We start from the raw sequence: 15,594 nt of genomic DNA on the forward strand, positions 1-15,594 counted from the left end.
GTAGTGTGTAAAAGAGGTTCCGGTATCTGCATCATGTAGGCACAAACAGGTGCAAACTATTTCTTCCTTCAGTTAAACATAAGATATTTTATATGTTGTTTTTAAGACTGTTAATTATTCAAGAATAGTCCATTACTCCTCGGAAGTAGATTAAATTGTCCCATCGTTGTACTGAAAACAGCATTTTGTGCCAATTTTCTGATTAAATTTTTCACACATGATGTTATCTCGGTACTAATATTTTTATGAGAAAATGATGTTTCTTTGAAGCCTGGATCAACTTTGTACGCTTAATTATACGCAGTTTTAGCTTGTGTCTAATCTTGAACTCCATGTAGCCGAATAGAATAATTGTACACGTTGTACTGGTTTTTACGTAGAAGCTTCAGTGTTGTTTTGAAACGATAAAAGTGATTACGCCCGAAACCGTTTTCTTTAATAACTGGAGACAAAAGTGCATATAATAACGAAGTCTTCCGCAAAGTATCATTACCCTAACGCTTTTCTCAGTTATGCCTACCACCACCACCACCACCACCACCACCCATTTGATACTTATATGCATAGTGTCCACACCACGCACTGCACTGCTCCAAAAGGATTTACTGACCACCAGTCATAGCCTTAAGTTTGAAGTGTTCATATTGACCTGTATTGGGGTATTCGTTTGACATCGCATCCACATGCACACTCGTCTGGACCAGCACGTTTTCTTTTGGAAAGTCTTTAGGGATGAATAATTTTCTTTCTGTTGACATGTCAGTATGTCTGTTGATATGCATATCTGTTTTTGTGTTTAATTATTGGCATAATAGATATTATATATATATATATATATATATATATATATATATATATATATATATATATATATATATATATATATATATATGAATGACATTTATTACACTGTTTGTTTAGGGAGGATATTCGGACAGCCAACATCATTGCGGCCGATCCAGCTGGCGTAGACTGCCTTGTACTGGACAGAGAGTAAGTAATTTTTCGGGCAGGAAAGGTAGTCATTTTATAAAGAAAACTGAATTTTCTATTGCATGTCCGCACTAAACATCAATATGTTGTGCATATTGTGAAATAGACCAGATTGCAGTTTTGTACTATGCATGAGTGACATAATAATATGGGTCATTCCAGATCGAGACATTTTGAACTAGTGTATAAGCTATGATCTCCATTACTTGTTTAATGTATGGAAGTATGGAAGTATCTAGCTATTGTTTCTGCAGTGTCAATATTTGACTCGAATAGTTTTGAAACAACTAATTGTGGTTTTTTTTTTTTATCCATTGTGATTATTAATTTAGACCTGACCCTAGGATGTGCGGGGCCCAAGGCAGCATGTGGGGCTCCAAGAGAGCAAGCGATGTACGGGCAACAAGCAAAAAAATTGCATTGCGGAGTTGATTTCTTGAAAGCGAGGGGCCCAAGGCGGTTGTCTCGTTCGCCTTGCCCTTAGGCCGGGCCTGTATTAATTCGTATACTTCATTGTATTATTCGTGTATAACCCGTGGCCATCTTTGCACGTCATAGACAGTTCTGACGTGCCAAAATCCGCACATGCATGGACAAGTGCATTATAGATCCACCTCTTACGTGACCAGCTGCGCACATCGTACATTGCTTATTGCGCCAGAACGTAAGCGATGTCGCATGAAATCATAATTCACAGCAGTATTGCAAATTACTGAATAGAACACAAAAGTGGCATATAAGATACTCGGGGATCAAATGAAAAGCTAGGTGTAAAAATGGGATACAGTTTTTACAGGAAGCTAGAAAGAAAAAAAGATCATCGGAACTCAACAATTGTGCGCAACCTTCTTTTTCCATTCATATTATACTAGCATTATGTGTGCATAATTGGGAAGCTTCCAGTAGTGTCATAGGTAGAGTAAACAGTGTCGATCCTAATTTGCCTGCGCATCACGCAACATTGCTGGTAATACATTAAATATTATGTGAACAGCGCACATCCTGAGTTATTAACACTACGGATGTTGGTGCTTTTTATATACTCCAGTTGTGATAGTTCGTCTGAAACATGCCAGGCTTTTTTTATCTTTACGTTTCAGCAATTGTTTTGTTTAATCTCCTCGATTAATGCGAAATTAAATTACTTAAGATAACACTTTCTAAGACCATAAGAACAGATCGCAACAGATTGAGTATATATTTGTGTATATTTTAGTACGTATCCTACCACGGCAAAGGCTGATAATTGTAGCATTTACTTAAAATTATTGCTTCAATATAACGGTTGTATCAAATATGATCTAGCCGTAATTTCAAATGTAGTAATTGTACTTGATTTTATTACATGCCATAATGCTGTGTTGTCATGCACTTCAAGAAGCACAAGGGAAACGTTCAATTCATGACCAGATATAAGTAAAGATGCAAAATTTAACTACTTTTTGAAACTGCTTTTGTTATCTACCTTAAGTGCATTACTATTTAATACAGCTAGCATAAAGTTTTTGATATAGTAACATAGCTTTTGAACAATATTAGTTAAAGAGTTTTCAGGGCAGGCCCAATTATATAGGCGAACTAGACGGTCGCCTAGAGCTCCACTCTTTAAATTAGGCGCAAGTGATATTTTTTTCGGGGGATGGAGGTGGAGTAATTGTTCACCTCGAGCGCTAAAACCCCAAGTACTGGCCCTGGATGTTATTGTATATTATAATACATTTATCAGACCAACTAAATCTTAGACTATATACATTAAAGTATATTTTTTTAAATTACTACTTCCATGACGTTTTTAAGAACGTGATTTAATTGTCGACTGATGTGGATTGTGCATTTGATATTTACATTTATCACATGATTTGGGTTCATAAATCCATTTCTTTTTTTTTCTTTCCATATTTCACGCACCTCATATCGTCAATATGTCGTTTGTATGTCATTTAAAGTGAATGCATAATGTCAGAGGCATCCGAATTTACTTCAAAGTCATTTCACTTCACTTTCTTACATTTTTGTTGAATGAATGCCAGTTTTCGTAATGGGATAAATATAAGCTTATATTTGTTTTCATTTCAAAAGACATTTGTGAAACTTACTGAAACTCGAGGATTAAGTTTAAATGTACTTTTCGCCATAGCTCGGAAAAGATATAAACGATTAGATAATTTCATGAACACTTTCGTATGACCTTCCGTTTGGTATATCGTTATTCAAACCATCATAAGGTTAACAATGAATACTTTTACATAACTGGTCCTTCAAAGTTGTGATTTTGCACTTTCTTACCGACACCGTAGTATTGGGGTTTGATTGCAAAAGCCATCGTGCGCAACGGTCGTCGACTAGCATTCACTCTTTGTGGAGTTCTCCATTTTTCAGCTTTTTCCCTATCTCCAATGTTGCACTACCAATTTCGCATTCAAAATGGCTTAATGCGATACTTCAGAACTCGAAAAAGCACTGTTGAAATAAATGGTTATGATATATCTGCCGAACAAGTATTAAAACTGATGTTCAGAAATGGTATAGTTGTAATAAATGGATGTGCAATGTCTGTTTGTGGAATAGTTGTCTCTTTATTTTCTTCAGTCACCAATTAGGCCCCCCAAAATATGTGTTTCCTATTGCACTGGTTTAAAAATTCGATTATGCAGGCCTTTTCTCTCTCTCTCTCTCTCTCTCTCTCTCTCTCTCTCTCTCTCTCTATATATATATATATATATATATATATATATATATATATATAGTGATTTTTTTAATTTTAAAATTGGGGGAAAAAGTGCTAAGATCGGCAAATGAACCAGTAAAACAGAGACGGTCGGCCGACCGGAAACATTATTTTGGACTTATTGAAAATTTGGAAAGAGCTTAAACGATAACATTGTCATATCACGTTTCTGTAATATATATTGAAATATACTGTGCTTAATTGTAGTAATTGACATCTTTCTTTTGATAAAATCCGAAGTTTAAACATTGTATATTTTAAGTCTGTTGTACATCGATTGCACAACAAGATCTGCGTATTCTTGAGGGATCAGATGTTTGTGATTTGTGGTTTTTCATGTTTCAACTATGATCAGGTAGAGTCATTTTGAAATGTTAACTAAGAGGAGGTAGCGTCCTGTTGACATGTTAAATAAGAGGAGGTAGCGTTATTTTTAAATGTTATGTAAGAGGAGGTAGCGTCATTTTGAAATGTTAACTAAGAGGAGGTAGCGTCATTTTGAAATATTAACTAAGAGGAGGTATGCCGTTTTTAAATGTTAAGTAAGAGGAGGTAGAGTAATTTTTAAATGTTAAGTAAGAGAAGGTAGAGTAATTTTGAAATGTTACCTAAGAGGAGGTAGCGCAATTTTGAAATGTTAAGTAAGAGGAGGTAGCGTCATTTTTAAATGTTAAGTAAGAGGAGGTAGTGTCACTTTGAAATGTTAACTTGGAGGAGGTAGCGTCGTTTTTAAATGTTAAGTAAGAGGAGGTGTGCCATTTTTAAATGTTAAGTAAGAGGAGGTAGAGTAATTTTGAAATGTTACCTAAGATGAGGTAGCGCAATTTTGAAACGTTAAGTAAGAGGAGGTAGCGTCATTTTTAAATGTTAACTTGGAGGAGGTAGTGTCGTTTTGAAATGTTAACTAAGAGGAGGTAGCGTCATTTTGAAATGTTAACTTGAAGGAGGTAGCGTAGTTTTTAAATGTTAACTAAGAGGAGGTAACATCATTTTGAAATGTTAACTAAGAGGAGGTAGTGTCATTTTTAAATGTTAACTTAGTGGAGGCAGCGTCATTTTGAAATGTTACCTAAGAGGAAGTAGCGTCATTTTGAAATGTTAACTTGGAGAAGGTAGCGTCATTTTTAATGTTAAGTAAGAGGAGGTAGCGTCATTTTTAAATGTTAACTTGGAGGAGGTAGTGTCGTTTTGAAACGTTAACTAAGAGGAGGTAGCGTCATTTTGAAATGTTAACTTGAAGGAGGTAGCGTAGTTTTTAAATGTTAACTAAGAGGAGGTAACATCATTTTGAAATGTTAACTAAGAGGAGGTAGCGTCATTTTTAAATGTTAACTTAGTGGAGGCAGCGTCATTTTGAAATGTTACCTAAGAGGAAGTAGCGTCATTTTGAAATGTTAACTTGGAGAAGGTAGCGTCATTTTTAAATGTTAACTAAGAGGAGGTAGCGTCATTTTTAAATGCCAAGTAAGAGGAGGTAGCCTCATTTTTAAATGTTAACTTAGAGGAGGTAGCGTCATTTGGAAATGTTAACTATGAGGAGGTAGCGTCATTTGGAAATGTTAACTATGAGCAGGCAGCGTCATTTTGAAAGCTTTTACTTTCTTTTCAAGAATCTTACCATTTGGTGTAAACCAGAAAAGCGTTATCTAAAAAATTAATAAATAGAACGATAATAATCACTTTTTTAGGAAACGTTGAACAACAAAATGAATGTATGAGCATACAAACATGAGATGACACTCCCCAAAAGAAAGAAAGAATATCTCAAACTACGTTCTTTTAGACAGCAAATACGAAAAGGCCTCCAGCAGTGATAACAAGAAAATGTATTATCAATTATCTCTCAGCCTCATATACAGAAACTGTATTATCAAACATCTCTCAGCTTCATGTATAGAAAATGTATTATCAATCATCTCTCAGCTTCAGAGACAGAAAGTGTATTATCAGTTATCTCTCTGCTTCATATATAGAAAATGTATTATCAATTATCTCTCAGCTTTATATATGGAAAATGTATTATCAATTATCTCTCAGCTTTATATATGGAAAATGTATTATCAATTATCTCTCAGCCTCATATACAGAAAATGTATTATCAATTATCTCTCAGCTTGATATTTAGAAAATGTATTATCAATTATCTCTCAGCTTCGTGTATAGAGGATCTTACATGAACGTTTTCTTAGCTGAAAATTATGAAACGAATAGAATAATTGTCATCTATTGCGAACCTTAGTGAACAGCAAAAATGAAACGAATTTCATAAATTTCATTATAAATGAACAAAATAAAATACTTATTTTATTTGACTAAAGTGGAAAAGATTGAAGCGAAACGACATTTTGCATATTCTTCTAAGTGGTTTGCCGCTCTTTGCAGCTCGAATGACCTCAATACCACTACAAGCTGAAATCTGTTAGAAACATATACAAATGCTTTGCTTGATTTAACATTGCTTTGTAAAGTAGATGCCAAGAGTAACGAATACTATCGAAAATGTAAAGCTTAACAATCATATCTAGCACCGTCATATAGTCTGTGCCTACTCAGACAGGATTTGCAAAAAGAATGCGATGATATCAGTTTGAGGAAAAACGGAAAAAATATCCCCTCGTACGCCCGAAAGTGTGAACATCGTCGTAATTTTGACGTCATAATGTACATAACCTCAAAAGACACTAGTCTTGTATACAACTAAACAAATGGTTCATATAACATCCCAACTTATATAAATTTTACTTTTTTACGCTAAAGGCTTAAATTGGCATGCTTTGTTTTCATTATTAATTGCAATTAGTCATAGGAAATATTCTCATCCCCTTACGATGCGAGTCAAATAAAAAAGTAAAATCTAGAATCTAGAATCTAAACTGTCATTGCAAATATGTCGATCTTCCCGTCACATATTAATCTCCAGTGAGGTTTGAAAACGAGGCTAACCCCATGCTTAATTGGTTTATGTGTACAGTGACATTATTTACTACGTCATCTGGCGAAATGTTTGATTATTTTAGAATATATTCGAATGCTTTCTTCGTTTGACCTTTACCTTGGATGGCATGAAGACAAAGTAGTAACGCCAAGAGGTCTTATTTATACATATTACATATAGAAAAATAATTAGATGAGTTTTTAAACCCTCAAAACAATAAGTTGTGTGGTAAAATCAGTTTTGAATGTCTTTACAGGTCTTATTTGCAGCTTATAAGTAACCTTGACGAGCTGAAGAGAGTCTACGAAGATGAGACAGATTCAAAAGGGTACATGTTTCTTTAAAAATTTACCCGTTTTCATTTTGAGAATAAAATTGTAAAGTAGTGATTAAAAACTAACTTGGAAGTTTGATAGACAAATCATCTTTCCTTTGTTATGGCATTTCTTACAAATACTAAGTTGAATGTTACACATAGAAACTACGTCACGTTCACATCTGAACATTTTTTTTGTTTTTCCTTGGTCTGTTCAAACATTTCGTAACTACGAGTAAAACAAATCTGTGTCGGGACAGGCGTTTTTATGTCACACAGACAAAGGTGTGCATTAATTACATCCTTGGACATACACATAAGCATATTTTTTTTATTTAGAGCTGCATGGCATAATAAGAAACTTTAGCTCATTGGAGTGTTTTACCGACTGTACACAATAAAATAGCAATTAGCTTTGACAATCATACATACATACATACATACACACATACGTGCGTGCGTACGTACGTGTAAGAGTTGTTGAAGTTTGCTATAATCAACGAGTGATACATTGCCAGTCGTCCGTCAGATTTTAGGTATCTTTCAATTGATTTTATCACATTTAATTATTTATATGCTTTTTGACAGTGATTTGATTATTAAAGTTTTGTATAAAATCCAATACCTCACATGTATTTTACTAAAATGTCTCGAAATGTCTCATTGGTGTAAAGAGCCTGAAGCGATTCGTTGGTTTCCTTTCGAACGTACGTTAGGGTTTGCTTTAATTTCATTGTATGAAACAGTAACTAATCAAGTCAGTGTAGCGAGTGATAAATGTCGATTTCATAATAGTCAAGTCGTTGTGATTATGCACTAGTTTGTTATCATTAGCATAGTTTTCATAATAATCAAGTCGTGGTGAGCATGTACTAGTGTTATCATTGGTCTAGTTTTATATATCAGAGTCATTTATAAAAAAAGATGTAATCAATATAAATATTTGGTTTCAGTTGAAAGAAAGAAAAACATCATTCTCAATGTCATTAAAAGAACAAAATCGAAAACAGAAACAAAAAAAGTAAGCGGGTCATGAAGCAGTTTATCTAAAATGCACGGGAACAAATCACTTTCAAAGATGACGCGTGCTATGCTTTTTCGCGCGAAATCTCATAGGTAGAAAATATCACAGCTTTATTTATCACAGCTTTGTCGTCTTTTCTTTCTAGTGTTGACGCAGAATTTGCCAAACTGAAACTAGGAGATTTAAATATCGTAGCAACGCTTGGTGTTGGAGGATTCGGCAGGGTGGAGCTGGTAAGTAATTATGCATTTAAACATTTTATACCTATATTGTTGTATTGGAATGAATGTGTAACTTTTTTTTCAGGTGCTATCTCAAAAGGAATGGAGGGCACTGAGATGCAGTTAAGACAGTGTACTTCTTTGACAATTTGTATGACTTCATACCTAATGACTGATGCTTTACATTATAGAAGGATTGTATGTAACCAAATTTATTTACGTTTAAGAATTTTCAGTCTCTACAGCACCAGCCGGTAGTCAGACAAACATTGGAATTCTGTCTGGCTTTTTGTATTGTCACTTTAAATAAACTTCCTGACAAAACTGGCAGAATTAACACCGAGTTGCGCATCTTTCGTTGATCCATTTATTTAGTAATATAAATTGACATTACGTCTTAATCTCATCTACTCTTTTCGCCTTTCATCGACGTTATTTTCATATTCTTTCCCTGCATGGCATGGGCTGTTTTGTCAAGAAAATATCATAGTGCTGCAGTATTTCGTTAAAAGAAATAATTTCATTTTTCTCAATATATTTGTTTACGGAGAATTATATAATTGTTGTCTTAGGATGTAATAGTATTTTGGCCACAAAAAAAACTTCTGTTTTGAACTAGCTCGTCTTCTAACTTCTGATCCTTAAAAAGAAGGTTGATCTGTAGTCGAATTTGTTCAGTTTCTTCGTTTCCAGAACGATAGTAATGCCTTCTTAAGGTATTGCGCCATTTTTCGACAGCTTATATAAAGGTTGAATAATAAATCTGACTCCAAACAGCTAACGCCCTTTAAATTCTGAGATAAACTTGAAAGAGCACTTTGCTTGCATGTATATCTATCTTGAATCCTTTAACAAAGACCTTTCTTACATCAGTATCAGCACTTGATAAAAAAGGAAACTGTTTCCATAAAATCATAAATCTTTTTGGATAAATTTATTATAAATTTGATAAAATAGAGGAGGAATTCATGACAATTTTCTGATTCTGAATTAGTCATTAAATCCCATGGAATCGTCCGGTACAAAGTCATGGGAGAACTTTTTAAAGTCTTTGCTTCATTACAGAGTAAACGGCAAAAACACATGGTAGTTACCGCCTGGGTTTATAACTTTAAATAATAATAATAATAATAATAATATCTCACTGTAATCACAATTGAAAGACTTCATTAATTAAACCTACTTATTAATCACCACTCTACCGCTTTGGTGTTGAATTTATATACAATCAGATATCTCTGTACTTTTACTAGTTTTATCGTTTGATACAACAGTTGTTGCAATACATCTGAGCCATATTTCACCATGTGATCTACCGATATGGGAGTAATCATGAGTTATCACAATGTACGGTTCTTTTATCAACATGCTATTGCAATTCAACAGAAATCTAATGTCAATGTACTTGTAAAATTGAAATAAATACCTTCTGTTATCTCTAATTTTGTGATTGCCAGTCATGCCATAATATAACAGGTACAAATTTCGTTTGTAGCTTATACTCGACAGACGCATCATTTATAGTGTGCATAGTTTATACTCGGCAGACGCATCATTTATAGTGTGCATAGTTTATATATACTCGACAGACGCATCATTTATAGTGTGCATAGTTTATATATACTCGACAGATGCATCATTTATAGTGTGCATAGTTTATATATACTCGACAGACGCATCATTTATAGTGTGCATAGTTTATACTCGACAGACGCATCATTTATAGTGTGCATAGTTTATACTCGTCAGACGCATCATTTATAGTGTGCATAGTTTATATATACTCGACAGACGCATCATTTATAGTGTGCATAGTTTATATATACTCGTCAGACGCATCATTTATAGTGTGCATAGTTTATATATACTCGTCAGACGCATCATTTATGGTGTGCATAGTTTATATATACTCGACAGATGCATCATTTATAGTGTGCATAGTTTATATATACTCGACAGATGCATCATTTATGGTGTGCATAGTTTATATATACTCGACAGACGCATCATTTATAGTGTGCATAGTTTATACTCGACAGACGCATCATTTATAGTGTGCATAGTTTATATATACTCGACAGACGCATCATTTATAGTGTGCATAGTTTATATATACTCGACAGACGCATCATTTATAGTGTGCATAGTTTATATTCGACAGAGGCATCGTTTGTGGTATGCAGATTTTATACTCGGTACCCTCATTTATAGTGCGCATAGTTTATACTCGGAAGAGGCATCGTTTTTGGCATGCATTGTTTATACTTGGCAGACGCATCATTTTTTTTTTGTAGGATCACCTTAAAGCATTTGATTTACCTTTGCATATATACAAAATCTTACATGAGTGCTCATTCAGATTAAATTTATGAAACGATTTGCACATTTTTTGTTTATTTTTGTGATCATTGACCAGAAGAAGATTGCAATTATTGATTAAGTTTTATTTATTTAATTTGCAATGAGCAGAAATTAGAAATTATATTTACCGCGTAACCAAATATACTGATTTTTTTAAATCAAACCGCAGAATATTGTCGTGATATGACTTTAAAAATACATTCGAATGCCTCCATCATTAGGCCTTTCCTTTCTATGACGGTATAACGTCATTTGTGATGTCATGAGGTATTACATATATAGAGGATCTCAGATCAGTAGGAACGTCCTCGGGCTTTTACACCCCATGCTGGAAAGAAAGAAAAAACATCGGATGTAAATACTATCCATTTTGAATTGCCCTCCCCCCTTGGTTGTTATTACGCCATAATGAATTCATGCCGTCACAATGATTAGATGACGCGTCATTACTAACAGCAACGTAAACAATAGTTGCAGACGATTAAAACCGACTAATTTCTTCAATTTTGTTTTGCAAAAGTTGCAGGAATAACATTAAAAATTAAATGTGCAGGTACGTCATTGATTGTCGAAACGCCGATCTAGTGTTATTTTCAAGACCTATCATGTTATAAGACTGTTCTTCGCACGCCTAGCCCGATTTTTGTGTACTAAAACTCAATTTTTAAAAGTTTCACGACGATAAACCGAGTCTCTTTTAGAGGGTCTAAGTAATTCTGCTTGTATCGGAAAAAGACGACGACATTCCGAATGGATCTCAAATGAGTATGATTTAATATTGTATTTATGAAACGAGTTGAATATTTTCCACCTTTTGTGAGTCTTTATAACAGTCACTTGATAACAAAAATATGTTGAAATGTTACATTTGCATTAAATCACCGTACGTAACTACGAAGCGCGTACTGTTAGTTGAAAATTCAGTCACAAAGCTGCTGCAAGATAACTTGGGCAGCTCAGGGAGGCTGACAGCAGTGTTTGCTCACAACAATTGTCCGACTATGTCAGTGGATGTAAACGAATGCTGTAGTAACCGTAAGGCCAGAAACAAGTGTATATTGATTACTTTTTGAGAAACCTTTTTAATTTTTTGTCATCCATGAACTTTGTAATTTAATATATAAACTTTTTTAACTATACGAGGTTTGCTTCTTAGACAATGGATTTTCGGTTCTTCCATGTACTGAAATTGAACTTAATATTTTAATGTTACTATATTTTGGTATGATGATCTCGTGAATGCATAATAGGACAAACTACTGGTGGTGATACTTTGCTAAAGTTAACATTATGACAGTCTCAACGCGAGTCGTCAAGATCGTGGTCGGCTTCCATACTTTTACGAGTGTATTCAACAGAAACACACTTTCCTGTTTAGTGCGACGAAATTGTAAAAAAAAAAAAACTCATCTGTTGAGCAGCATTAAAAATACAAAATTAGACGCCTGGCCCGTTATTTCTGGTTTGAACACTTCAAACGTTATTAGTATTATGGTTTAGTGATTTGTCTGAATCACAGTGGCGTATTATAACTATGCAACCGTAACTCTTTATACAGGATTTGGGGTGTAGGGTTTTCATTTGCTCCTTTGAGATCGGTCTTTGAATAATTAATATGTTGTGCCAAGCCTTTGTGACAAGCATTGGGTTGGTTAAAATGACAACATGTGACATAGAAGACTACAAGTAAATAGTTAATAACACCGGAAAAGAACTTCTTTAACTTCATGTTTTATAGCTTTATATATTTAACCACATAAATATGTCGCCCATGGAATTTCTGATTTGTTCTTACTTTGAACATTTCGAATTTTAATTTGATTTCCGCTAGAGAAGATTGTAAAATATATAAAGGTTAACGGTTATGTCATACGGTACCAAATTAAATGGAAGTTCATGTAAAATGTTCGTTTCAAGATCTTCAAAATAAGGTTTTAGTGAAAAAAGTTAACTGGCGCATTTTTTAAATTCCTCAGATGACGTCCTGACGCATGTAATCATGTACCCTTTATGTCTGCATTGACAATATTTTTTTTCTCCATTTCCCAGACGATGCCATGGTTGGGAAGCCTTCTACTCTCCATAAAAGAAAACGAAAATCACGTCAATATTGTAAATTTTAAGTTTAGTTACGGTTCCTCGAATTTTGTTTTCCATATGTCTGAGACTTAAAAGAATACAAGAAAAGGTAGAAAGAAAAAGAAAAGAGTATTGCCGTATCTATTTGAGATATAAAATACACGTATTACCCATAAATATTATTATTCATGTATAATTATCTCAAACAACATTTACAATCACATGTAATGTGACATAAATCCTGGCTCATTATTTGTGTTCTATCTAACATACATACATTCGCAGAAATAAATACATTCATATATAAAGATAATTACATAAATAAAAGTTCGTTATTACTCATTCATCCTCTCTCTCTCTCTCTCTCTCCAACCCTCATCTATATATAAACATTCTAACAAGTGACAGACACATTACACAGAATATATAATCCAGTTTTGTATCAAAATCGTCCCGGTCGCTTCTCACATAAGCAGAAATATTTTAAGATTGAAAATATAAATTGAATTCCTTTTTAAAATGTGAAATATTAGGTAATTCATTTTTTTTTTAAATTGACATCTATAAAGCTGTTGCTCCAGTAGCAAACATATAAAAATTGATTGTTTCATCAACATTTCCAAGTATAAAAAATATTATTGGTAAGGTTAAAACTTAAAAATAAAATAAGTATATTGTTTTAATACAATCCCAATAAATATAGGCTATAGTTTCCAATGCGTTTTCGCAGAGACAACATAACCGCTGGCAATTTTTCATATCGTATTAAAAATGTCTGGAACCAAAATTCTATGCGAATGTTTAATCTAGATTCATATTAAGTTTCGACCTTTTGTGACTTCAGTGGAAAATTAAACATGTGAACCATTCAACCTATTGAATATCAAATTTAAGATTCTGTTGTTTGATCTTAGAAGTAGGTTTACGGTTATACAAATTTAGTTTCTGACCTAATCTCTTACTGCCGTTGTTTTCTTTTATAGATGAAAAAATCGATGGATGCAAAAATTGTTGTAAAAACAAGATAACATTGAACTGCTATATTCCTGCATATCCGCTGATCAATATGTAATAAAGTTCATGCTTTAGGATGTAGTTTGTATTAAAAAGGTTCAGATGTTAAGGATTTTTTTTTTCTTCAGTCAAGTGTAGTGAGATTCTTCGATTATCTGAAAACTGATAGGTATATAACTAACTTTATGATTATTATATTAGTTTGATCTTGATTGCTTGAGTACATCTTATTGTCAGCATCAGAAAATCTGAACAATGATTTGAAGCCTCTTAGTGATCAGGATTTTCTGATGCTGACAACTCGATGTAATCTGGCAGTCAACAACTCGATGTAATCTGGCAGTCAATAACTCGATGTAATCTGGCATTCAATAGCTCGATGTAAACAACTCGATGTAATATGGCAGTCAATAACTCGATGTAATCTGACAGTCAACAACTCGATGTAATCTGGCAGTCAATAACTAGATGTAATCTGGCAGTCAATAACTCGATGTAATCTGGCAGTCAACAACTAGATGTAATCTGGCAGTCAACAACTCGATGTAATCTGGCAGTCAACAACTCGATGTAATCTAGCAGTCAATAACTAGATGTAATCTGACAGTTAACAACTCGATGTAATCTGGCAGTCAACAACTCGATGTAATCTGACAGTAAACAACTCGATGTAATATGGCAGTCAATAAGTCGATGTAATCTGACAGTCAACAACTCGATGTAATCTGGCAGTCAATAACTAGATGTAATCTGGCAGTCAATAACTCGATGTAATCTGGCAGTCAACAACTAGATGTAATCTGGCAGTCAACAACTCGATGTAATCTGGCAGTCAATAACTAGATGTAATCTGACAGTCAACAACTCGATGTAATCTGGCAGTCAATAACTCGATGTAATCTGGCAGTCAACAACTCGATGTAATCTGACAGTAAACAACTCGATGTAATATGGCAGTCAATAACTCGATGTAATCTGACAGTCAACAACTCGATGTAATCTGGCAGTCAATAACTAGATGTAATCTGGCAGTCAATAACTCGATGTAATCTGGCAGTCAACAACTAGATGTAATCTGGCAGTCAACAACTCGATGTAATCTGGCAGTCAATAACTAGATGTAATCTGACAGTCAACAACTCGATGTAATCTGGCAGTCAATAACTCGATGTAATCTGGCAGTCAACAACTCGATGTAATCTGACAGTAAACAACTCGATGTAATATGGCAGTCAATAACTCGATGTAATCTGACAGTCAACAACTCGATGTAATCTGGCAGTCAATAACTAGATGTAATCTGGCAGTCAATAACTCGATGTAATCTGGCAGTCAACAACTAGATGTAATCTGGCAGTCAACAACTCGATGTAATCTGGCAGTCAATAACTAGATGTAATCTGACAGTCAACAACTCGATGTAATCTGGCAGTCAATAACTCGATGTAATCTGGCAGTCAACAACTCGATGTAATCTGACAGTAAACAACTCGATGTAATATGGCAGTCAATAACTCGATGTAATCTGACAGTCAACAACTCGATGTAATCTGGCAGTCAATAACTAGATGTAATCTGGCAGTCAATAACTCGATGTAATCTGGCAGTCAACAACTAGATGTAATCTGGCAGTCAACAACTCGATGTAATCTGGCAGTCAATAACTAGATGTAATCTGACAGTCAACAACTCGATGTAATCTGGCAGTCAATAACTCGATGAAATCTGGCAGTCAACAACTAGATGTAATCTGGCAGTCAACAACTCGATGTAATCTGACAGTAAACAACTCGATGTAATCTGGCAGTCAATAACTCGATGTAATCTGACAGTCAATAACTCGATGTAATCTGGCAGTCAACAACTCGATGTAATCTGGCAGTCAATAACTAGATGTAATCTGACAGTCAACAACTCGATGTA

At 34.2% G+C, this 15,594-nt stretch overlaps 1 protein-coding gene across 4 annotated transcripts in view; it reads left to right on the forward strand.

Moving 5' to 3' along the window:
* LOC149802350 (cGMP-dependent protein kinase 1-like) overlaps positions 1-15,594 on the forward strand; it is a 383,724-nt gene that overhangs the window by 341,528 nt on the left and 26,602 nt on the right. For all 4 annotated transcript variants that reach the window (XR_016420027.1, XR_016420026.1, XM_089951577.1 and 1 more), the window contains exons 8-10: positions 922-993; positions 6,913-6,984; positions 8,142-8,229. Coding sequence is in view for 2 of the 4 variants with exons in the window: in XM_089951577.1 (XP_089807703.1) it covers positions 922-993; positions 6,913-6,984; positions 8,142-8,229 (232 nt within the window). In the remaining 2 variants the exon portion in view is untranslated. The remainder of the gene's footprint in view (positions 1-921; positions 994-6,912; positions 6,985-8,141; positions 8,230-15,594) is intronic.

Source organism: Sinohyriopsis cumingii, chromosome 3, assembly GCF_028554795.1.
Source record: "Sinohyriopsis cumingii isolate HCF-2022 chromosome 3, ASM2855479v2, whole genome shotgun sequence".
In the NCBI taxonomy this organism is placed as follows: Eukaryota; Metazoa; Mollusca; class Bivalvia; order Unionida; family Unionidae; genus Sinohyriopsis; species Sinohyriopsis cumingii.